Below are 27,074 nucleotides of genomic sequence, written 5' to 3'. Positions count from 1 at the left end.
GAAGCCACCACAATGAGAAGCCCGTGCACCACAACGAAGAGTAGCCCCCCCACCCCCCGCTCACCACAACTAGAGGAAGCCCGCGCACAGCAACAAAGACCCAACGGAACCAAAAATAAATAAATAAATAAAAAGAATTGGCTACCATCTTTAAAAAAACAAAAAACTTATTTCAAAGTGTTCTTACATTTTAATTTGAGGAACCAAATGGTTAAGGATCTATTACAATAAATTCAATTCTTCAATCAATGATGTAATCTTCCCAATTTAAATCTCTTCTCTCTCCACTCACCCTTCTGTACCTATATCTCCTTTCAAATCTTAATCTATCTGCCTGGATGATTTTAATCCCACGAAGCTATTCAAAGCTATATGGGCACAAGTATAAAAATGAACTACATACAAACCAATTAAAATATCTTTCCACAAGATCATTTAAAATTTTCATTTGCACATGGAAAAGCTATTTTCTACCACAGGATTTCTGGGTAGCTCCTTTCGGAGTGTTTATCATTAAGTTTATTTGAAAGCTGTTGCCCTTCATTAACATCTATAGTGGTGATAGTCTACTCCCTGAGTGGATCAAGCATATAGATTGTTCCTAGTTCCATTTCAAAGTCTAATCCACGCACTGAATCTTACCAGTCCATGATAAGAGAAGTATAAAAATTGAGAAAAAGCATTTGGAAACTTTTATAGCAACTTAACATTGCCACAACATTCAAGTACCTCATCAGTGGGCTCTGAAGAATAAGGTAGTTATCTGTGTGGTTGTTATCGAACTTAGGTGGTAAATCACATGACACAAGCTGGGTACTAGGCATGCTTAATAGGACCCTGTATCAGTCACCAACAGACTGTGGTTGGGGGTGGGGGTGGGTTACAAAAAATCTGGTTCTGCATCAGAGATAGTCTGAAAAACACTGATGTAACTTTTAACTCTTCTGAAAACATGAAGGATTTGACAAGCACTCCGGTTTTTTTCTTTGCTAACAATCTCTGACACTGTAAAATCCTGATAAAAGATGATGCAAAGTAATACAAATGCCAAAAAAATTAAAATACATACACACACACACAAAAATGGAGAATGACAATTACCAAAAATTGGGTCGCAGTATCAATTCTCATCAAGTATATTACTGATGCACCACCATGTTGAGTATATAACACTGGTTACCCCAATCTTCTTCTATATTATTCCAAGTTTTTTCTATGGAAATATACTTCCATAAGGCTTCAAAGTCAACTTAAAGTCAATTTTATTGGAATATAACTGCTACATAGTGATACATTACACATACCAATACAGAAAGATACCAACACAGGAGAACAAATTAGTTTACCATGAATTCCATGATCGTTCCTCCTCCACACACACACCACCATAAAAACCTACTCTACAAATCCAATAATAGAAAATTAATAAGCTCATATAGTAGATGAGGAACGGAGGTAGATTAAAGATGGGATATGAAAACACGTAATTTGAATAGCTGCAGAAAGAGACCGTGACCCACAAAGCTAGTAATAGTACTAAAAATGAATATAAAGAAAAATATATCTGGTCTACTTTTTGACTGAAACAGATAGGTTAAACCTAATTTTCTAGGAATATAGGATCAAATAAAAATTACAAGTAAAAAATTTTTCTTTAAAGGTACTACTGCATGTTACAAACTAGTGTTAAATAGGACACCTGTGGAGAAGCATTTTTAATGTGTAAAATATTTCTAATGGTGTTAATTTGTCAACAAATTGCCAAACTACTAATTAAGATGGTTTATAGTCTCTAATGTAATCATTTAATTCCTTTCATATGTTTAGTTATGTTTCCACTTTTATTCCTAATTTACATGTGTATTTACATGTGTCTTCTGTTTTATTTTCTGATCAGACTTACCAGGACTTTATTTTATTCGTTGTTTCAAAGAACCAGCTCTAACCGTTACTGAAATATTGCTTTTTTCCTATTTCACTAAATTCTACTTAATCCCTACTTTCCACTGTCGCAATGTTTATTCTTTTTCTGGTTTCTTAACCTGGAAATAAGTTCATCTATTTTTGTTCTTCATTTCCTAATTAATGCATTTACAGCTTTATCTCTTCCTCTTGCTAAAGACAACGAAAAATACTGTATAAAACTTTTTCCTAACCAACATCTTAAAAACAATAATGATCTGCAGTGGGGAAGTCCCAAGACAATTTTTGGATAAAAGTCAAAACCCAGAGAGATAAGTGGAAAGTCTGAGTAACAACAAATGGGAGAGAGGAACAAATGGGGGAAGAGGGACAGCATTAAAAGTCCAAGGCCAAATCAAGGTGAAGAATTTTGGGGGAGATCACTCCCACATTAAGCTGAGACCCAGCCCACTCTCAAAGAACTCATTTTGTCTCAGGGTAAGTAAAAACTACACAGAGGTCAGTACACGATAAGAAAAAAGGAAAAGGGTGTGAAGAAAACCATCCTAGAGAAGTTGAAACCAACCCCAGGGAAGATGTGCATCCAGGAGAACAAAAGACCTTTACGTTTAAGGCATCCCTAACGGCAATGTTTACAGGATCCAGCAGAAGTCAAATCAAAGCCTCTCTATCGGAGGGCAAATTCATCTTGGGCCTTGGAGAACCTTACAAATAATTCAATGACAACCATGAAGCAGATACAGACAACAAATCACATAAAGAAATAAAACAACATGAACAACAACCAACAGAAACATCCCTCACAAGACTTCAGCTTCTGGAATTACTGGACAGATTTTGGAACAATAATTCTAATCTGTTTAAACAAATATATGACAAACTTGAAAATATCTGCATGGTATAAAAAGCTTTTTAAAAAAATCAAGTATCAAAAAAGAACAAACGTTACTTCTAGAAATGGAAAACACAATGGCAAAATTTAAAAACTCAGTAGACTAGACCTAAAAGAAAAAATTCTGATTGATCAGAAGAGATCATCCATTAATGCATGAAAGGAAGAAATAGAAAGAAACAGAAAAGAGATTAAAAGACATGGCAGATAGTGAAAAGATCTGGAAAATATTTAATCAGAGTCTCAGAAAGAGAGGAGAGAGAATAAATGCAACAGCTGAAGAGATAAGAGCTTAATTTTTTCCAGAACTAATGAAACTCACCAAATCCACAGATTCAAGAAGCACTACAAACCCCAAGAAGAATAAATAGAAATACACAAGTGAGTTCTACTTTCTGCAACTGATTAATATATCCATTGTGGCCTAACAGTCAATTTTTGTACCCACTATACCTGTATTTTAAAGTTTTGTACAAATTTATTTGTACAGAGTTGTGTGCATGCACAAACACACACATGCTTGCTAATTGTGTTAATCAAATTTTCCATTTCCTTTTTATTGTGTACTTCATATATTTCTAAAATACAGAAATTAGAAGTCTCTCCATTACGCACGTAGGTGCAGTTTCTCCTGGTATTTACATCAGCTCAACATACTTCTTAGCTCTGTTAAGTAAATAAAAGTTTTGTGACTTTAGGGGACCTTTCATCAGTAAGAAAAATATTCTCTTTATCTTTTTAAAATGTGTTTGATCTTGAATTTGATTATGACTAACCAATATCAGTATTATTATACTTTCTTTCCTATGATTTCCATTTGCCCACTCTATCGTTTTTCCCCTAGTTTCACTGATATTTTTCTTATATGTGTTCCTAGTCAAACAGTTCTACAAGGTTTATTAGGAAAAAGAGCAGTCCCCCATATCCTTCCTCCCCCTCAACAGTTGCCTCTCCCTAAAAATAATCTGCTTATTCTTTCAGATGATTCTTTTGTCATTTACTATCACATCATTAAATAACATGCTTGTATTGCTACTTCCTGATTTTTCAGTATTAAATATTATTACATTATGCAAATTGAAGATTTAGATTTCTTTCAGCCAGCCTAACCATACATTCCAAGCCCACTTTCCAACCTTTGGTTAGGTCAAGGGTCACAATTACATTATTATGAAGTTCAAATATTATTTACACACTTCAACCTCCAGCCATGGCAGATTAGGTGATAAAAGACTAGGGCTACCAGCATAAACAACTAGAAAACTAGACAAAATATATGAAATTACTGTTTTCAGACACTGAATGACAGACAGTGAACAGCAGGTCTATGACCTCTGAGAGAAAAGAAAGAAGACAGATGAAAACCACAAGTGTCCCAGTTTTCTGCTCTTCTGGCACTTACTGGACATTGGCACTGGGTCCAACTGTCTCAATGAGCAGAGGGGGACAGTGTTCAAAATTTGAAGACGTTGAGGCAACTGAAATTTATGGGGCAAAATACCACACAGGGGGAACTAGTACAAAAAGAATTCCAGAAATCTACATACAGGAATCCTGTGGTAGCCAGTTTTCATAACAGCCCTCCTGAAAACACCCTGATAGAGTGAGTATAAACAATGAATTTAGGGAGGAAATAAAAAAGAACACCAGTCACATGTACTCTTTCAGAATATAGAGGAGGAAACATTTCCTGAAACCAGTATTTCTTTGGTACCAAATCTAAAAACAACATAAAAGAAAGCCACAGATAAATACCTCTCATGACACAGACGCAAAACTCCTCCTGAAAATATTAGCAAATTGAAAGTAAAAAGGATAATACAACATGATCAAATGAGATTCACCCTTGGGAGGGAAAGTTGATTAAAAAAAATCAACCTAAATCACTGTTTCTACAGAACGAAGGAGATAACACACGATCATCTCAATAGAAGCAGAAAAGGCATTGGATAAAATGCAACACCCACTCATGATAAAAACTCTCTGTAGGCAAAGAATAAAAGCAAACTTCCTCAACCTGATAAGGACCACCTACAAAAAAATAGTGACATACTTAATAGTGAAATACTCAACGTCTTCTCACTAAGATTGGGAACAAACAAGGATATGTGTTCATTCCACTTTTATCCAAGGTTATAGTGTAGGGCTTACCCACTGCAATAAGGCAAGAAAAACAATTTAAAGAAATAAAGGTTGGAAAGAAATAAAACTGTCTTTATCCACAAAAGATGTGATCATCTATTTAGAAAGTCCTAATGAATCTATTTAACAAAAATCAATTATTCTACATAATGACAATGAACAACTGGAAAATGGAATTTTAAAAACAGTATCATGTGCCAAAGCACAAAATCACAGGGACCTCCCTGGTGGTCCAGTGGTTGGGACACCACCCTTCCACTACAGGGGGCACAGGTTTGATCCCTGGTGAGGGAGCTGGGATCCCACATGCCACATGGTGTGGCCCAAAAAAAAAAATTCCCCCCCCAAAAAAACAGTTATAGGCAAATATAACAAAGCATGCTGTACTCTGTACATAAAAACTACAGAACATTGTTTCTGAAATGTTTAAAACCTAGAAAAATGGAAAGATAAAACTTATTCATGACCTATATGAGTCAACATTTTCAAGATGTCGTTTTTCCTCAAATTGACCTGCTTATTCAATGCAATCTCAACCAAAATTCCAGTAGTCTTTTTGTACAAAATAACAAGCTAATTAAAAAACTTATGTGGAAAGGCTAAGGTTCAGATACACAGAATAAATTCTAAAAAGAATAACAAATTTGAAAGTTTTTATTATAACAGATTTGAAGATTTAGAGTAGTCAAGACAGTATGGTATTGACAAAAAGATAGACATAATCATCGTGGATGAGATACAGACTCTAGAAATAGACTGACACATTTATCAGCAACTGATTTTCATGAGAGTCCAAAACCATTCAAAAGTAAAGGGGTAGTCTTTTCTATAAAAGATGCAGTAACAACAGGATATCTGTATGGAAAAAAATAAATCTCAACCCCTACTTCATATCTGAGCCATTGCAGCATAATATGATTACTTTTTCTGTACAAGTTTTTGTTTCCTGTAGAGTTAATAACTGTGTTTTGTCTGATTAGATCTCTATGTGTTTATTACTAATTCAACCATAAAATTTCCTCCACTTGTTGAAATGGCTTCACAAGACATTTCTCTTTAAAAACACCAAGTATTCTTTCATTTTGATCTTTTTGTAGAGATTCCCCTTGGAGCTTTCTGATTTGCCACATTCTGGATTAACTGCCCTCTACAGGTCACATCTTTCATCCTTCCCCATCATCCAAGAAATCCCACTGCTTCTTGTCTATGTTTAATTACCTATTTCCTCTATCCCATGTATTTTTTTTTATCTTCTTCATTCCTTTATATTGATGGGGCATATCCTCTAGTAAATTTCTGAGAAAGAATGCACAGAAGGTAAAATATTTTTGAGAACTTTCAGGTCTGAAAATGTCTTTTCATAACACTGGTTTATAACCTGTAAGTTTCATGTGTACAACGTTATATTTCTACTTCTATGTACCCTACAGCGTGCTCACCACCAAAAATTTAGTTTCTGTCTGTCACCAAACAGTTGATGCCCTTTATCTATTTCACCCTCCCCCTCTGCCTCTTCCCCTCTGGTAACCACTACTCTGTTCTCTGTATCTATGTGTTTGTTTTTATTTGGTTTGTTCATTTATTTTGTTTTGTTTGTATATTCCACATATGAGTGAAATCATACAGTATTTGTCTTTCTCCATCTGACTTATTTCACTTAGCATGGACCCTTCAAGGTCCATCCATGCTGTCACAAATGGCAAGATTCCACCTTTTGATGGCTGAGTAGTATTCCAGTGTGTGGAATACACATCTTCTTTATCCATTCATCCAAAACACTTAGGTTGTTTTCATAGCTTGTTACTGTAAATAATACCACAAGGAACATAACAGTGCATATATCTTTCTGAATTAATGTTTTCGTGTTCTTTGGGGCCTTTTTAATCTGAAAATATGTCCTTTGGTTCTGGGAATATTCTTCAATCATATATTATTGAAGACAATTTTCCTCTGTATCATTGTGATCTCTTTCTAGAATACTAACTTATTTGTTATGTGACCTCCTGGACTGATCCTCAAATAAAAGTTATCTCTTCTCTCATACATTCTCCTTTGCCTTTTTGCACTACTTGTTAAGAGATCATCTCAACTTCATCTTCCAACTCTTTGCCTGAGTTATTTCTGCTATCATATTTTAATTTTCAATAACTGTTTCTTATTCACTGAATTTTTTATACCATACTGTTCTTGTTTCATGGATTCAATATCTTCTATTATTTCTGAGGTGAAAATAATACCCTTGTTGAAGTTTTCATTTCCTTGGCCAGTCTCTAATTTCCATGTGAGCCAATGTTGTATGGTGCTATATCAGTAAACCACCCATGTTCCCACATCTGCTGTTTCCACCAGATATTTTTCTCAGACATGCTGCACTAAAAGGACATGCAAAGGCAGTCTAAGGCATGACCTGCACCTGTTTAGGGAAGCACTAAGGTCCTTTTGACTCCACTAGGCTCAGCAACTAGGACCAAAGAGAAACATTCAACTTCCTATGTTTTTAAAACCTGCCTCTCTCTCTGCTTTTCAAAGCTATTAAAACAAAAGAGGCCCTTTCTGCAGACAGGTTTCATCTTGTGAGCCAAAATCAGGAGCTGGCTTCAACTAGCGCCACCTGCATCTCCAAGTTTATTTAAATCATCTCAATTTGACATCTCACAGAACGCCTTCTACAGGCTTCTCCCTGCAGGGTTGGGCTGTATCTAAATTGTAGCTTCACGGTCCTCTCCAGAAACACTTGTGGTTTCCTTCCATGTTAACACAACCACTGAGGCTGGGCTCCAGAGATGTAAAGATTTGCTGGTCCCTGACTGAGATGGGCAGCTTCATAATTATGTGTGTTCAGCACTCTCTAGCAAAGCTAAGCCAGATTCCAAGACTTTGTGTGTCCTGCACTGTCTGCCTTCCGTGACTCATGCCATGAGACAGGTATGAGCAAAGTCTGGTAGTTAAGAAACTAAGGAGAGGTTCTAAGAGTTGTGGATATTAAGTGGATATTAAGTCAACAAGAAATTAAAAAACAAAGACAAAAACAAAAAAACCTCCTGGTCTGACTATTAACAATAAGTGCCTCAGCTAAAGATTCTAACTTGGAGACCCAAAAGGAGGTTGTCTCATATTTCTTTAATCTGGATTTTTTTTTTCTTTTCTTTCTATAAATGTTGGAGAGCCTTGGTGTTCATCCTTAGACAATCTCTCATTTTTTCCACTGACCCTCTCTGTGATTTCATCCAGTGTCATTAATTTATAAAAATATTCTATATCTTGATTAACTCCCAAATTTACATCTCCATGCCCAAACCAAACTTGAATATTCACCTGTCTAGTCAATATCTCCATTTAAGTCTCTAACAGGAATCTCAAACTTAACATGTTTAAAACCGAGTTCCTGATCTTCTCAAAAACCCTATTCCTAGAAGATGCAGTCTTCCCCATCTCAGTTAATGGCCATTCTCTACTTCTAGTTGCTCAGTTCAAAATCTTGCAGTCATCTTCAACTCTTCTAGTTGTATTGTATAGTGGATATTAAACCTGATTAATCTTTGTATGTCTGTAAAATGTTTTATTATGCTTTCAAATCTGAATGAAATTGAGAATTCATTAACTTATTTTCACTCAAAAATTTGGAAAAACAAATTTTTCGTTTGTGTTCTCTTTTCTATGGTTGTAAAACAAAAACACTGACATCAGTTTTATTCTTGTTCCTTTGTGATCTATGTATTTTTCTCTCATGGACTTTCAGAACTTTGTCTTTATTCTAGATATTCTAAAATCTCACAATTATGTAAACAGATGTTGATATTTTTCAGTCATCTTGCTTCATACTTACAGAACTCTTCTAATCTGAGACAACTGCTTTTCATAGTGAGTAATTTTCTTCTATTAGTTCTTTCATTATTTCTTCTGATCCATTCTTAGCCCACTGCTTCTAAAACTTCTCTTAGCAGAGATTAGAACCAGTAGATCTCTCTTTTACATTGCCTAACTTTTCTTTCATGCTTTCTATTTTTTAAATTTCTGCACTATATCCTGCAAAAAAATACTCAGCACAGTCTTCCAACTCGCTAATTTGCTCTTGAACTGTGTTCATTCTTTTCTTCAATGTATCTATAGGATTGTTTATTTTGAAGATCTGTTTTTTTAAAAAAAAAAATGTTCCTTCTACATGAATATGTCATTCTCTCTTACCTCTTTGAGAGGTACCAATGACACTTGAAAAAGTTTCTTTCTGTTTGCTTACTTATGTTAGATTCTTCTATATACTGATTTTTGTGCTTCTCTTCCATAATGTTGGCTTTCCTGAAATACCTATTGATTCTTGGTTGTTGCACATGTAAGAATTCTGTCAACCAGTCTAGAAAATACTATTTCTGTTTGCTGCGGGATGTTTCTTTGTGACCACAGAGAGGAAAAACAGCTCAAAGGGGTAGGCTAATAGTTCATCTTCTGAGCATAGGAGGTCCTAGTTCCTCCAGGGTATTTCTATCCCCTTTAAGGCTCCGACCTAAATTTATAATCAGTGTTCCACCCAGAGGGCATCTGTACCTGCTACCTGGCATAAAAGTTGGACTGTTGTTCCAATGCCTCTGTACTCAACCAACCACACTGACAGTTTTCCGAGGATCTTGAAGCACCACTATTATTACCCTTTTTCAAGTCTTCTCCTGAATATGTTTTGAGTTAACACTTTTTCTTTAAATTGATCCCAATGGCCTTCTGCCCTCCAGATTCCTCACACTAGTCCTCCCAGAAAGGAACCCTTTTACTAACAACCAGCTTTGCTGAAGTTACTCTGTTTAGTTTTTAATCTTAAAGTTTTTTCTATTTTTTGCTCCACTTTCTAAGGATTTGAGGTGATTCTAGGTAATCCCTTAAAACTGAAATGAATTTCTTTGCCATTTCCTCAAATAGTCTTAGGTTATCCTGAAAGTCACCACTTTCAACATAATAGTTCAGTACAATTGTCCTCTAATGGAATGATGGGGAACTGATTTTTTAAATACAACTGAATGTTTTAAAATTCATTAACACAAATTTAAAAAGCTAATGTTATCGTTTTCATTTACCTTTCCATTCACATTCTTAAAGTATATGAACTATATAAAAAGATATTATATACATTATAAACACCTACTGTTATATAACTTATATATATATATATATAACTACATTAATTAACATTTAAGTAGAGCTCACCTTTTTTCATTCATATAATCTACATTAACTGCCCATTAGATTAAAAAAAAAAAACTGGACAATGCATTGCCTTCTGAGATTTTTTTTTTAATAACCTAGGTATCTAAAACACATTTCCAATTCTCAAAATTTGGTAATAATGAACCAAGAGCTCTTTGAATGGGTAAACAAAAGAAAGTTTAAATCATACAAACAGACATTAAAGATAAGGCAAAAAATAGCTATTTGCATTAATCCCTAAGGTGGTAATAAACCTTCAAAACAGAGATGCAGCAATCCTACTCACCCTAATAGGTCACTTACTACACTGTAACTGCTGCATCTGCTTATAAAAACAACAAAACCCAGAATACTATTTTAAAAATCATAGACACTTTAGATTTAGAAAGGATTCAAAGGACTTGCATTTGACCCCCAAACCTACTACCCATTAGTTGATGCCTTCGATAAGTTACTTAAAAGGCCTAGTTTCCTTAAGCATACAATAGGGATAGCACTATCAGCCTAGGATTGTCATAAGGACCAACAAATGAAGTTAAGTATTACCTTCTAAACCAGGATTTCTCTTTTCATTTTAACTCATGATCTTTTTTAGTAAACATCAAAACTTCTCTACTATTTTGTACTAGAAAACTAAAGCAAATTTCCCCCCAGATGTAATACTGATTGTGCTTTTCCAATTTCACACCATCCTATCTAAATCTACTGCCTCTCTCTACTCCTAATCCTATTAAACAGCCAGCACCACCAACCTTGTCAATCTCCTCAGATAAGAAAACTAAGGCCAACCAGAGAGGTTATGTGGCTTCACCAAGGTCATATACTTAGTTAACAATAAAGGCGAGACTCTGACTCCCAGGGCAGTGTTCTTTCCACTTCATTAAATCTTAAAAATACAATGCTACACATTATCTCATCTGAGGTTTGTAGATTCTTTTAAATCTACTTACTCATAGGCATGGGGAAAAAAACTAAACACAAAGTTATTTTGGAGTATTTACCTTTCTGCATGCAGGACAAAGCCCATTTTCATCAGTGCGAATTCGATGCCAACAAAATCGGCAAATCTGGTAGCCACAGGTGCAAGGGAAAAAGTTGATATCATCTATCTCCAAGGGCTCCATGCAAAGAGGACATTCCACAGGGTCTTCCTTCACATCAGGACTGCGAGACATCTTCACGTTTATTAAACAGCAGCAAAAGTTTATAATAATTTAAGGGAGAAGGAGGTTCAGCGCTAGGAACTAAACTGTAGAACTTCGAAGACCTGCATAAGAAAAAACAAAATATACTGCTTACTACTGAAAAAATATGGCATATTCAATGATCAAGAATCAAATTGCATAAAAAATTTGAAAAATATTAGATCAATTTTTGCTATCTCAGAAGATGGAATTCTGTATATTCTTCATGTCAAGATAAAAGGCGTGAGGTTGTTAAATTTTTTGATTCAACAGAAACACAAAAGAACTTCCTTTTTTTAGCTAAAACATTTAATACTAACCAGTACTAATCATAGCATATTTTAGGGGAATAAATACTATGCAGAAACATCTTCACCTTAAAACATACTCTACACTGTCTTATCTTTCACCTAAAAGCTAGTAGTAATACTGCCACATAACTAAAAGAGTATTATAGTAGTCTAAAATGTGTCCTAGTTTACAAAATAAAACTAATGAAGAAGAGCAGTTTCAGTTACTTGTAATTACATGTTAATATCAAACCATTACCACAGAAAACATAAAACTTGAAAAAAATATGCCATAGAACTTAATTGTTTACAATTAAACATGTATTAATATGCCAATGAAAAGTTCACTTCTGGGAAAATACACACGTATTAAACAAAATTAAAATATTCCTTTTTATTATAGAAATGCTACAAAAAGCCTACAGAAAGGGGGAAGAGAACAAATAGACATCCATGCCTCAAAGTCTTTTTAAAAATTAAATAATTTATCTTTTTAGATTATGGAGAATTGAAAATTTTCAGGCTAAAGTCACTGTTAAATTAAAACGCTATGTCAAAATAACGGAGATATTTTGTTTGTTTACATAATTTGACAAACTAATTCTAAAGTTTACATGAAAGAGTAAATGCATGAGACATGCTTTGAAACTTTTGTGGAAGAAATGTGGGGATCTGCACTATCAGATACTGAACTGTACTACAAAGCTACAGTAACAAATAATTTGATATTGGTACAAAAACAGACAAAAGATCAAAGAAACTAAATAGAGAATCTATAAACAGAACGATGAATTAATGAGATTTTAATATTTGATAAAAGGGACATAACAAGGGCTTCCCTGGTGGCGCAGTGGTTAAGAATCCACCTGCCGATGCGGGGGACATGGGTTAGAGCCCTGGTCTGAGAAGATTCACATGACGCAACCAAGCCTGTGTGCCACAGCTACTGAGCCTGCGCTCTAGAGCCCGTGAGCCACAACTAATGAGCCCGCGAGCCACAACTACTGAAGCCTATGCGCCTAGAGCCTGTGCTCTGCAACAAGCGAAGCCACCGCAATGAGAAGCCCATGCACCGCAATGAAGAGTAGCCCCTGCTCATCACAACTAGAGAAAGCCCATGCACAGCAACGAAGACCCAACGCAGCCAAAAATAAATAAATGAATTTATTTTAAAAAGATGTGGGGGGACATAACAAATCAATATGGTGAGGATGGACCCAATTTAAAAGCAGTAACAGGGTCCTGGTCTATCCATTTTAAGAAAGAAACAGTATATAGCTATCTCACACTGCAATCAAAACAAATCCCATATGATCTGTCTAAAGAGCTATACACCGAAATAAACTATTAAAGTGTTAGAAGAAAATAGAATTTTTAAAAATCTTGGGATACAGAAAGTCTTCCTAAGCAGAAACAGAAATTCATAAAAGATAGATATGATCAACTTAGCAATGTGAAAAGAAAAAAACAGACAAATTAAAGCAACAGAGTAAAGCAAGCAACAGAGTAAAGGATATATTCACTGTATACAAGAGTCACTATCCAGACTATATAGAAATCTTACAAGCAATTTTTAAAAGGCAAACAAGTCAAAAGAAAAAATGAGAACAGAATATGATGAGTAGTTCACAAAAGAATTACAAATGATTACAGCATATGAAAAGATGATCAACCTCTTTAGTTAGTAAACAGTGAGGTAGCATTTTTCCCCCACCAGCCTGTCAAAGTTAGTCTCCCCTGGCAAAGCAGAGATTATCACTGATCTAAGTTCCTCTTTACAAAGGGAAATGGGAGCACAAAGAGTACCTTGACTTAAATTGCACAGCTATTAAGTGGTGCGGCCTGGATTCATTCCAGGAATTAGCCCCACATCTGTGCTTTTAACCACTCCCTTAAACCACCTTAGACTCTATCCTACATAAATACTCACACATGTGCACCAAGTACTTTGCTATATGTTTTGCAGCATTGTTCATAAGAGTAGAAAACTGCAAACAATGTTAACTATCCATCAGCTGGCAAATCATTAAGTAAATAATGATATAGCCGTAAGGTTGATGTGTGTTGAATCAGGAGATGTCTATTATATACGATTTTTTAATTTGTAAAAGTAAACTGGAGACTAACGTAAATATATAACTACTTCCACATAAATATAAAAACTCTATGTGTATATATTTGATTTGTTTCTCGAAGAAAATAAAGCACATTGAAGGTTATACACCAAAATGTTATCCATATCACAAAAGACAAAATGGAGGTACTAATTTTATTTTGAAAATCTGTATTATCTGTATTGCCACAACGAACATTTTTGCAATTCAAATGGCCAAACTTAAAAAAAGAAATTATTTTCATCTCTTTTAGGAAAATTAAATCTGACTTTTGTTAATAATTAGAAGAAAAATAAAATGAAATATCTTTTTATGAACCTATAATTATTTCAAAATATAAGTTTCTTAAAAAGAAAAAAATGGTATATGTATTTATAAACAATTCAGGAATCCTGGTCTGCAGACCCAGTTTTGCCACTATCAGTTTCCTCATATATAAAATGAGGGGTTTAATCTTATGGTTACCAGGGGGGGAAAGGGGGAGAGGGATAAATTGGGAGATTGGAATTGACATATACACACTATTATGTATAAAATAGATAACTAATAAGGACCTACTGTATAGCACAGGGAACTCTACTCAATACTCTGTAATGACCTATATGGGAAAAGAATCTAAAAAAGAGTGGATATATGTATATGTATAACTGAGTAACTGATTCACTTTGCTGTACAGCAGAAATACAACACTGTAAATCAACTATACTCCAATAAAAATTCAAAAAGAAACAAACAAACAAATAAATAAAATGAGGGGTGTTAAGGAATGCAAAAGTAAGACTGCCAACTTCAAAGCCCATGTCCTTTCCAATATGGTAAGACAGAAGTTATGATTACTGAAGGCTCGGTCGCATATTCTTCGGTATATAGCGCAAATGTCCTCAAAGTAAAAGTGACATTACTCTTTCAAAAATTTAAATTCTACAGGAAATCTCTACTTCATTATTTAAGTTCTTGTTCTCTATATCACCTGCAACTAATAACACAACACAGTAGAAATTCTTTTTTTTAAGTTACAAGATTTATTACTTAGAAATCCCAGAAATGGGGGGGGGGGCGCGCAGGGGGACCACACTGAGCTGGGGTAAGGGCAGTCCTCCACTTCAGGTTAAGAGTGAGCCAGAGACAGAGAGCAGGGTAGCAAGCATGTGTTGGTTGGGGCAGACTTTTCTTGGGCTCAACTCTAAGCGGTCATTTTTTTTTAATAGATCTTTATTGGAGTATAATTGCTTCACAATACTGTGTTAGTTTCTGTTGCACAACAAAGCGAATCAGCCATATGCATACACATGTCCCCATATCTCCTGCCTCTTGAGCCTCCCTCCCGTCCTCCCTATCCCACCCCTCTAGGTCATCCGCAAAGCACCAAGCCAATCTCCCTGTGCTATGCTGCTGCTTCACACCAGCCAACTATTTTACATTCGGTAGTGTATATATGTCGATGCTACTCTCACTTCACCCCAGCTTCCCCCTCCCATCCCATGTCCTCAAGTCCATTCTCTATGTCTACATCTTTATTCCTGCCCTGCAACTAGGTTTATCAGTACCTTTTTTTTTTTTAGATTCCATATATATGCGTTAGCATACAGTATTTCTTTTTCTCTTTCTGACTTACTTCACTCTGTATGACAGACTCTAGGTCCATCCACCTCACTACAAATAACTCAATTTCATTTCTTTTTATGGCTGAGTAATATTCCACTGTATATATGTGCCACATCTTCTTTATCCATTCATCTGTGGATGGACATTTAGGTTGGTTCCATGTCCTGGCTATTGTAAACAGACAACACGGTACAAATTCTGACATACATAAAAACGCTCCTGCATCACCAAAAACCTCCCATGTAGTAAGGGTACAAAATAAAAATCATACACTCAAAATCATGCTCAAAAGTTCCTTATCACTCATAAAGTGCTGTATACATGGTTTTGTACTTAGGACCCTGTTCAAAAGATTTGTATAAAATACACTATAGTGGGATAGGGAGGGTGGGAGGGAGCCTCAAGAGGGAGGGGATATGGGGATCTATGTATACATATAGCTGATTCACTTTGTTATACAGCAGAAGGTAACACAACATTGTAAAGCAATTATACTCCAATAAAGATGTTAAAAAAAAACAACAACATAGGGCCACTACTGTATAGCATAGGAAACTCTACTCATTACTCTGTAATGGCCTATATGGGAAAAGCATCTAAAAAAGAATGGATATATGTATAGGTATAACAGATTCACTTTGCTATACATCTGAAACTAACACATTGTAAATCAACTAAACTCCAATAAAAATTAAAAGAAAAGAAAAAAAACACTATAAAATGTCAAGAACTGCAGCTGCTATGGAAAACAGTTTGGTGGTTCCTCAAAAAGTTAAACATGGAATTAGCATCTGATCCAGCAATTCCACTTTGGGGGATATACCAAAAGAATTGAAAGGAAGGATTTGAACAGAACTTGTACACAAATTTCATAGCAGAATTATTCACAATACAACCCACGTGTCCATCAACAGATGAATGGATAAACAAAATGTAGTGTATACATACAATGAAATGTTATTCAGCCATAAAAAGAATGAAATTCTGATACATGGTACAGTGTGGATGAACCTTAAAAACATTATGTTAGGGGCTTCCCTGGTGGCGCAGTGGTTGAGAGTCCGCCTGCCGATGCAGGGGACACGGGTTCGTGCCCCGGTCCGGGAAGATCCCACATGCCGTGGAGTGGCTAGGCCCGTGAGCCATGGCCACTGAGCCTGCGCATCCGGAGCCTGTGCTCCGCAACGGGAGAGGCCACAACAGTGAGAGGCCCGCATACCATAAAAAAAACAAAAACAAAAAAAACCCATTATGTTAAGTAAAATAAGCCAGTCACAAAAAACAAAAACTGTATGATTCCACCGATACGAGGTAACTAGAATAGGCAATTCATTGACACAGAAAGCAGAACAGAGGCTGGGAGGGGGAGGGAGAATGGGAAGTTTTTGTTTAATAAGTACAGAGTTTCTGTTTGGGATGATAAAAGGATTTTAGAAATAGAAAGTGGTGATGGTTACACAACATTGTGAATATACTTAATGCCACTGAATTGTACGCTTAAAAATACTTAAAATGGGGGCTTCCCTGGTGGCGCAGTGGTTGAGAGTCCGCCTGCCGATGCAGGGAACACGAGTTCGTTCCCCGGTCCGGGAAGATCCCACATGCCGTGGAGCGGCTAGGCCCGTGAGCCATGGCCGCTGAGCCTGCGCGTCTGGAGCCTGTGCTCCGCAACGGGAGATACCACAACAGTTAGAGGCCCGCGTACCGCAAGAAAAAAAAAAAAAATTAAAATGACAAGTTTTACGTTACAAATAATTTACAATAAAAATTAAAAATGAAAATATAATTATACACACTTAAATGCAATATGTAATAAACAGCACTTTCGAAAAAAGTACTTGGTTGCTTAATTTAATTAATCCTTTAATTTTCTGCCAATGTGGCAGTGAATTTGTGATAAATGTGTGTATGATGCAATTCCACTGAATAGTTACATAGAAATTACATTCCTGAATACATTATACACCCCAAATTATATGTACACTATAATTACACATAAGAGAAAAGCTATTTATAGATATGAAATATACACACATACATTTTGAATGGTAACTAGAATAGCATCTTAAGTTTCCATAAAAACCATAAATTCAATATATACATATAACTATAAACTAACATTTTTTAAAAACCTATAATAAATTTATGTACAATACCACACAGCTTATATTTTACTTAGCCAATGTTTTATTAACTAGAAATTCTTGTTTCTTTAACAATCAGTCCATTCTCAATACAATGGACGCTCCAGGAGAGAAGTTAACTGGTGCATCACATTTACGATGGTATACCAGGCAGCTACAACATGACTGGGGGTAAATAGTAAGCAGTCACGTATTTGATGAATGAATAATAAATAAAAGGAGGAAAGAATTATTTGTTATATGTCAGTTTTGGTTGACAACACTCTTCAAAAGTAGGAAACAATGCTCCAGGTTGTTCACTGTTTCTGTATTAGGCATATACTTCACAAAGCATGTTACTCATATAAACTACACAAAGGCAAAAACAGATTGAACAGTAGCTATGACCAGTTTGCAAGTGTAAGAGCAAGGTAAGTCAACTGACTAAATATCAGCACCAATACCTCTTCGCCTTTTTAAATTAAATACCAAAATACCAATATACATATACCATGAATGTACATTTACAACGGAACTTAAGACTGCCTATACCCAAGTTAGGAAGGCAGGAAAGCGTATTTATTTTCTCATAGAAATAAACATCTCGTTTAGACATTTTCTCATAGAAAAAAAATCTACCTAAGAATTTAAAGTCTCTCTCATAAAAGGTTAAGCTGCAGTTATACAAAAAAATTGATTATGTGGGGCTGCTTTCTACCTCCCCACCAATTTGTTCTTTATTTATTAACTTATTTGTACTTTATATTCTTTTTTTTTTTTTTGGCCGCTGCATGGCTTGTGGGATCTTAGTTCCCCAGCCAGGAACTGAACCTGGTCCCAGGCAGTGAAAGCACCAAGTCCTAACAGCTGGACCGCCAGGGAATTCCCTGTACTTTATATTCTTAAGATGTAAATAAAAATCAGCATACAAGTCATCTCACATAATATATCATGTCCCCAAAGTATCTTTTGCAGGAGAAGGGGTAGATAGATAAGGGTGGAAGGAGACAAAAAATGTTTTTCCAATAGAAAGCAACCTCCATGAGGACAGAGACTGTTTCACTTGTTAGCGTATCCAAAAATCCTAGAAGAGTTCTTGGCAGATAGCAAACACTTAACAAATATGTGTCAAATGGAAGGAAAACAAGAAAGAAGGGATGGAGGAAGAAAGGGAGTGAAGGAAAGGGAAGTACCTATTCATTCATCCATAAATGTGCAAGCACATATTGTAAGAGTCACTGAACAAAACTGTGCTAATCTTTACAAGTCTACATGTAGCAAATACACATTAGACATAGTAATAGACTTCTGTGAACACCTCACTGAAAAGGCAAAGGTTTTTCTATTTTCTTATGATGTAACACTACTAAAAAAAGTAATTTCTAATTTGCATGTAGTATTCATTTGCATAGTTAGAGCAATGTGATGTTGATTTGGGAGAGTTGTTCAACAAAATCCACCGATTTATCAGCTGTACAAAGACCACAGAGATGACAAACCATTTAAATCAAAGCCATAAAGAAACGCAACTGCTGCATACAAATATATTTTCAAAAACCTAACACTATGAAAATATAAATGTATAAAAAAACTGAAGATGATCATTTTGTGAAAATCAATTTTAAAGAAAAAAGGTTTGTGACAACTTTCCTTTAAATAAAAAAGTTTTCAAACACATTTAAAATGGTTCAAGTAAAAATATCTAATTCAAGCCAATTTGGTAAAGATCTCTACCATGAAAAGCATAGTACGCAGAACTTAACAATGATTAGTCTTTTAAAGGGGGAGAGAGTTTAAAAAAAAAAAAGAGCACATTTAGGCTCTCTTATCAAGAAAGCTGATTATTCTAATTGTACCCAGTATACCAATAACATTACTTATTATTCTCTCTAGGTAAAAAGTTTTAACTTTATTAGAAAACTTAGATGGCTGGCCACTGAAGGTTTTTGCCATCTAAAAGTTTGTTTTTACCTTCATTCACTCAGTGATTCAATAAATAGTTATTAAGCCCTTGTTTCAAATTCTAGTCTAGGTCTTTGGGATACTTTAGTGACCCTAACAGGCAAATATCTCCACCTTTGTTTCCTGTTCTAATTCAAAATCTAAACAAAAATCATAATAAGTCAGTAAATTAAGTATGATAAAAGGTGAGAAAAGGTACCAGAGTCAGGCTGCAATTTAAATGGGCCAGTTGGAGTAGATTTCATTGAAAAGGTAATATTTAACAGAGGAACCTGAGTAAGCCATGCATACACTGAGAACAGACAAGGCAAGGAAAAAATCAGTAGGGAGACCCAAAGAAGGAAAACTGCCTGAAATGCTTGAAGAACAGCAAATTCAGAGTGGTTAGAGTAGAATAAGCGAGGGAAGAACAATTTGAGATAAGGTCAGAGCAATGTGGAGGTCCAGGAACTGGCAAGGGTTCATCATCGGCCATTGGAATAGTTTTGGCTTTCTTTGCGAAATACATGAAGAGGACCCGAGAGTTTTAGAAAGAGGAATGGCAATGGATTTGACTTATATTTTCAAAAGATCTCTCTGGGTTCCACTTCCAGCGTGACAGTGTAAGGAGCTCCATGAGCTCATTCCCCAGCAAAACTGCTGAAAACTATTTAAAACCAACCATTTAAACTATCCAGAAATGATGCTAAGAGCATAAGGCAAATGAAGAAATGCTTATTCAAGAAAATCTACTAAAACTCAGGAAAAACAACAATACTATGTGGTATCTGACTAAAAACTGTTCCCTCTCTCCTTCCCTCCCCCATCTCAGTTCAGTGAGACTCAAACTTCACTCCAGGCTGGCGCTGCCAAGAACACAGGGTTACCACTCAGAGAACCATCTTCCTAGGAGGGGCAGGATATTAGCATTTCTCATCCTGCCCAAAGCTACCCGATGCTGAAGCTAAAGTTCCACGTTAAGTGCAGCCGATAGATGGAGGCTCCCCTCTTCCACCCAACTGCCACTCATGGGAAAGAGGACCTATGTTGCTGCTGCATGTTGAAAATACTATGACCCCAGACTGCCCTCCAACCAGCTACTTCATAAAGCTGGGGTCCTGCACCAGGAAACGCAAGAGACTTGAGGTTACTGTATACCCCTTCAATGACTGCTCAGTTACTAAACTGGGAGTGTCACACGGAGAAAAAAGTACACCACTGCCCCCCCTACTCAATGCCAGAGCTTAGCCAGATTTTAACAGGAAGGTAAAGCAGGTCTTAAAACAGATAGCTCTGAATCTCTTTCCAAAAAACTGACTTCATTTGTGATGGTGTCTGAAGTCCAAACCTAAGCACAATCTCAAAACCACGAAGGCTGTAGTGAAAGACAACTGGGAGGAGAGTCAGACACAGGCTGAACTGTAAACCAGCTACTCTGCAGGAAAGAATAAGGAGAATCGGGTTCTTAACTGCTGGATGAACCCTCCTGGGGTCAGAATAAATTTCAAGCTCTGACCTCAAGAACTATGCCTTCAAGTGAGCTCAATTTTTTTTTCAATCAGGCTGAGAAGCAATTTATGTCCTAGGGCATTGTTGAGCAGTCAGTGCGGAGTTTAACATCTGGGTGTGGTCAATGAAAGAGACAGTGGAAGAGGGCCCTGCCCGAAACACTGTCATCCCAGGATGCATGTGGACATACCCAAATCTGCACACCCCAGGGACACCAACAGATGCTTAACACGGCAAGAGGGAAACAGACTTCACTAAATTAATCCACCCAGGCACTAAACAAATAAGCAAATAACAATAACAAACCCTGGGAAGGGTAGGAGGAGACTAGTACCCAGAGTTGCTATAATATTATATAAAATGTCCAGTTTCCAACCAGAAATTACAACTGTGCAAAGAAACAAGAAAGTATAACCCATACGCCAGGAAAAAAACAGGCAACAGAAACTGCCTGTGAGAGCCACCAGATGTTGGATTTAACAGACAAAGACTTCAAAGGAGCCATTTTAAGTATGTTCAAAAAACTAAAGGGAACCATAATTAAAGAAGTAATATATAATGACAATGTCACATCAAATAGAGAATTTCAATAAAGAGATAGATGCTATTTTTTTAATGGAAATTCTGGAGTTATAAGTACAATGACTGAAATTAAAGTCACTCAAAGCCTGTACATGTAGACTGGCAGAAGAATGAATTGGTGAAAGAGAAGATAGATCAATAGAGATTAAGCAATCCAAAGAACAGAGGGGGAAAAATGAAGAAAAATGAACAGAGCTTCAGAGAAATGTAAAACACCATTAAGCACGTCAACATACACATCATGGGAATAGTAGAAGGAGAGAAAAGGAAAAGAAGAAACATATTTGAAGAAACAATGGTATAAAAATGAAGAACTATAGCTACACAACAAAGATGAATCCCAGAAGTACAGTATTGAACAAGGAAGCAAGAAGTAGAATATAACTGTGCTCATATAAATTTCAACAGATAAAAGAAAACTTTTAGAGATGCACATAAGGTGATAAAAAGTCAGGACAGCGATTGCCTCTGGGTGAAAGGGAGAGGGTTATGAAGAGGTGAACAGGAAGACGTGTGTATGCTTGGTGGGGGGCGGGGTGTGTGTGTTCTGAAGTACTTGAAATATTCTATTTTTTTTAATTCAAGTATAGTTGATTTACAATGTTATTAGTTTCTGCTGTACAGCAAAGTGATTCAGTTATACATATGTATACATTCTTTTTTATATTCTTTCCCATTATGGTTTATAACAGGATATTGAATATAGTTCCCTGTGCTATACAGAAGGACCTTGTTGTTTATCCATTCTATATATAATAGTTTGCATCTGCTAATCCCAAACTCCCAATCCATCCCTCCCCCACTCCCCTCTGCCTCGGCAACCACAAGGCTGTTCTCTATGTCTGCAAGTCTATTTGCTTTGTAGATGGGCTCATTTGTGTCATATTTTAGATTCCACATACAAGTGATATCATATGGTATTTGTCTTTCTCTTTCTGACTTACTTCACTTCGTATGACAACCTCTAGCTGCATCCATGTTGCTGCAAATGGCATTATTTCATTCTTTGTTATGGCTGAGTATATTCCATTGTGTATATATATGTACCACACCTTCTTTATCCATTCATCTGTTGATGGACATTTAGGTTGTTTCCATGTCTTGGCTATTGTAAATAGTGCTTTTGTGAACATAGGGGGTGCGTGTATCTTTTTGAATTATAATTTTGTCCAAATATATGCCCAGGAGTGGGACTGCTGGACCATATGGCAACTCTATTTTTCGTTTCTTGAGGAACCTCCATACTGTTTTCCATAGTGGCTGCACCAACTTACATTACTACCAACTGTGTAGGAGGATTCCCTTTCTCTAAACCCTCTCCAACACTTGTTGTTTGTAGACTTTTTAATGATGGCTATTCTGACCAGTGTGAGGCGGTACTTCATTGTAGTTCTGATTTGTGTTTCTCTAATAATTAGCGATGTTGAGGATCCTTTCATGTGCCTGTTGGTCATCTGTATGTCTTCTTTGGAAAAATGTCTATTTGGGGCTTGTGCCCATTTTTCAATTGGATTGTTTTGTTGTTGTTGTTTTTGAGATATGTGAGCTGTTTTTATATTTTGGAAATTAAGCCCTGTCAGTCGCATCAGTTGCAAACATTTTCTCCCAGTCTGTAGGTTGTCTTTTTATTTTGTTTATGTTTTCTTTTGCTGTACAGAAGCTTGTAAGTTTGATTAGGTCCCATTTGTTTAGTTTTGCTTCTATTGCCTCGGGAGACTGACCTAAGAAAACATTGGTATGATTTATGTCAGAGAATGTTTTGCCTATGTTTTCTTCTCGGATTTTTATGGTGTCATGCTTTATATTTAAGTCTTTAGGCCATTTTGAGTTTATTTTTGTGTATGGTGTGAGGGTGTGTTCTAACTTCATTGATTTACATGTGGCTGTCCAACTTTTCCAACACAACTTGTTGAAGAGGTTGTCTTTTTCCATTGTATATTCTTGCCTCCTTTGTCGAAGACTAATTGACCATAGGTGTGTGGGTTTATTCTGGGCTCTCTATTCTGTTCCACTGATCCACATGTCTGTTTTTGTGCTAATACCACACTGTTTTGATTACTGTAGCTTTGTAGTATTGTCCCAAGTCTGGGGGGGTAACACCTCCTGCTTTTGGGAATTCTGAGTCTTTTATGGCTGCATGTAAATTTTAGGATTATTTGTTCTAGTTCTGTGGAAAACATCATGGATATTTTTGATAGGGATCACATTAAATCTGCAGATTACTTTGGGTAGTATGGCCATTTTAACAATATTAATTCTTTCAATCCAAGAGCATGGGATTTGACTTTGCTCACCTTCTTTGACTCACCTTCAATGAAATATTCTATTTTAGACCTGGGAAATGGTTACAAAGATGTTTGCCATATAATTAAAGTCTACATGTTTTACATGTGTATGTTTTATGTTTCTGAATATACAGTTTTTACTTTTTTCAAAGTCTTAAAAGAAAAAGATAATAGCTGCAATTTTCCCAGAAAGGTTAAAAACAACCCCCTGCCCCAGAAAGCGCAACATACCCAAGTGAGATCAATAAATCCACACCCAGACACAAGACAGTAAAACTGCAGAACACTAAAAGCAACAAGAATTTCAAAAGCAAACATTTAAAAAGAACCCTTCACCCAATGAAATGATAATTAGACTTTACAGCAGATTTCTCAATAGCAACAAGTGAAGCCAGAAGGGAAAGACAATATTCAAGATTCTGAGAGAAAATACTGTCAACCTACAGTTGTGGTCCTTGAAAACAATAACCCTTAAGAATGAAAGTAAATGATAAAACAACATTTTTTGAGATAATCGAGCTTTTCACATGGACTGATTATTAGAAGACGTTAGTTAAATATGATAGTAGTATTGTGTTTATTTTGTTAAAAAGCTCTTCTAGAGGAGATACATTCTAAAGTATTTACAGACTTCATGGTATGATATCTTAGCAGGAAAGGAGGCACAGAATGGGGAAGTGATGAAATGAGAATAGCAAAAGTCCATAACTACAGAAACTGAGGGATGGAAATAATTGGGTTTCATCACACTATTTGGTCTACTTTCACATATGCTTAAAATTTTCCATGATAAAAATAACTGATTTTAAAATAAGGCTAAATTAAAATTAAAACAAATAAACAAAAATAGAGACAGTTTACCAGTAAGAGACATCCATTAAAGGAATTTGTGAAGATATTCTTCAGGAAGAAGGAAAATGATCTCAGAAGAACAGTCAGAGATTAAAGAAGATGGTGAGGAAAGAATATAGTAAAAATACATGTAAATTGAATCATATTTCTATAGAATATTCTATTTCTGTATAAAATAATATAACTTGTTGGATTTAACAAGGATAAAATAAAACATTAAACAACAACATGGCAGTTGAGAGAGGACTGATATAAGATAAACTGCTATAAGATCCAACTTTAAGAGCAATACAAATAGTAAAATATCAAGGATAACCACATATTCTCTAAGATCTACTAATTGCACTTCCTTTTATCTTTTTTAGAGAAACCAGTGCACATTTTAATGAGGCACCATGTACAAATAGTTCCAGCACTGTTTGTAACAGCAAAAAAACTGGAAATCTAAATGCCCATCAAGGAATTCCCTGGCGGTCCAATGGTTAGGACTCCGCGCTTCCACTGCATGGGGCATGGGTTCGATCCCTTGTCAGGGAACTAAGATCCCGCATGCCACAGTGAGGCCACACACACAAAAGAAGTCCATCAATAGGAAATGGCAAATTTATGGCATATCAACAAAATGAAATACTACAGCAATTTAGAAGACTAAGGTAGATCTGTACATACAAACATACTGAATGAAAAAAGCTAATTGCAGGTACTATATGACAGTTTTTACATTAAAAAAGAAACCATATGTTTTCTTTATATACAAACATACAGATGGTCTTCAACTTATGATTGTTCAACTTGCAACTTTATCATTATGCAAAGCGATGTGTGTTCGGAGAAGACAAAACATACTTCGAATTCTGAATTCTGATCTTATCCCAGGCTAGCGTTATGCAGTACAAAACTCTCCTGTGATGCTGGGTAGCGGCAGTGAGCCGCAACTCCCAGTCAGCCACGTGTCCCTGTTAGCCACACCATCAGACGGGTAAACAACCGATACACTTAAACCATTCTGTACCCAGATAACCATTCTGTTTCTCGCTTTCAGTACAGTATTCAATAAATTACATGAGATATTCAACACTTTATTATAAAAAAGGTTTTGTTAGGTGTTTTTGCCCAACTGTATGCTAATGTAAGTGTTCTGAGCACATTTAAGGTAGGCTAGGCTATGCTATAATGTTCAGCATCTTAGGTGTACTAAATGCACTTTTGACTGACAAGATATTCAATTTACTGGAATATAATCCCATAATAAGTCAAGGAAAATATATAATTTTATATGCAAAATCACAGAAAAAAATTAAACACAAGGTGGTAATAGTGGCTACACCTATGAAACAATGAAGAAAATGGGATGGATTGGAAACTTGAGCCTTGTCTATGATTTTTGTAAAGACAGACTATATTTATGCATTTCTCTATAACAACAAATTAATTTTTAAAAATAACTTTAAGGACATTAAACTTTGAATTCTTTCCGTTTAAAGATTGTGTCTATTGTGTTCAACCCTGTACCTCGGGCAAATGTAGAGCAAATAATAGGTTCCCACAACTGGGAGAGGTGGAGGGAGATATGGAAGAGTGACTCAAAAGAAATATACCAAAGTAGCAGACTTTTATCACTTAGTAGAGCAGTTATAAGTAGCTTCTTTTCTTCCTTTTATTTTCTTCTATTTCCCAATTTTTAGAAAATAAACATTTATATTTACAATGGGAAAAGCTATTTTAAATTAGTTAAAAACTAGGTACAATTGACAAATAAAAAGAAACAAAGTGATGAGATGAAAAAACTTTTAAATGTATAATTAGAGAATTAGCATTAATGTGTTTCCTATTAACTTAATGCTCTCTCAGAACAAGGCTAGGAGTATAAAAAATTAAAGGCCTGATGAAGGTCTTATTAATAAGATAAAATCAAATCTGTATAAAATCAAAGCAGAGACTAATTAATGTGCCAATTAGCTCTGCCATACTTGGGCAGGTTGTCAACAGAAGTAGTTGCCTACATCAACGTATTTTCAATTCAGGAAAAAGAACAGATCTATTTGGGGGAAGGTGCCTGGTAGAAGTGTATGCCTATTTTATAGAGTTTTTAAGAACTGACCCAGAGACTATCTGAAACAAATGCATCCAGGTACCAAAAGCTTAAAACCCTCCAAGTCACTCTGGACCTATTAAATTAGTTCTTTTAGAGAGGCTTCTGTATATCAATTTACAATATACCAGTAGTAACAGATAAGATAGAAAAAAATTAATCCAAGGAGAAATACTAAACTGAAGTGCAAGGGCCAGGATCATCCTCTCAGAATTAAAAAATAAACAAATAATAATGTTTATTAGCATGGTTAAGTGTGACCTTTTCTTTACCCAAATCTAGATTCTACCATCTCCTCAATTCTGATCCCAGATCACATGGTGCCAATCAAATGCTCCTCTTCCACC

General features: G+C 35.7%; 1 protein-coding gene across 12 annotated transcripts in view; it reads right to left on the bottom strand.

Moving 5' to 3' along the window:
* CNOT4 (CCR4-NOT transcription complex subunit 4) overlaps nt 1-27,074 on the bottom strand; it is a 141,831-nt gene that overhangs the window by 69,522 nt on the left and 45,235 nt on the right. For all 12 annotated transcript variants that reach the window (XR_004484551.2, XR_004484552.2, XM_033432389.2 and 9 more), the window contains one exon: nt 11,152-11,417. Coding sequence is in view for 10 of the 12 variants with exons in the window: in XM_033432389.2 (XP_033288280.1) it covers nt 11,152-11,325 (174 nt within the window). In the remaining 2 variants the exon portion in view is untranslated. The remainder of the gene's footprint in view (nt 1-11,151; nt 11,418-27,074) is intronic.

Source organism: Orcinus orca, chromosome 9 (assembly GCF_937001465.1).
Source record: "Orcinus orca chromosome 9, mOrcOrc1.1, whole genome shotgun sequence".
Classification (NCBI taxonomy): Eukaryota; Metazoa; Chordata; class Mammalia; order Artiodactyla; family Delphinidae; genus Orcinus; species Orcinus orca.
Note: the sequence above shows the minus strand (reverse complement) of the source record. Positions and strands in the feature narration are given on the sequence as shown.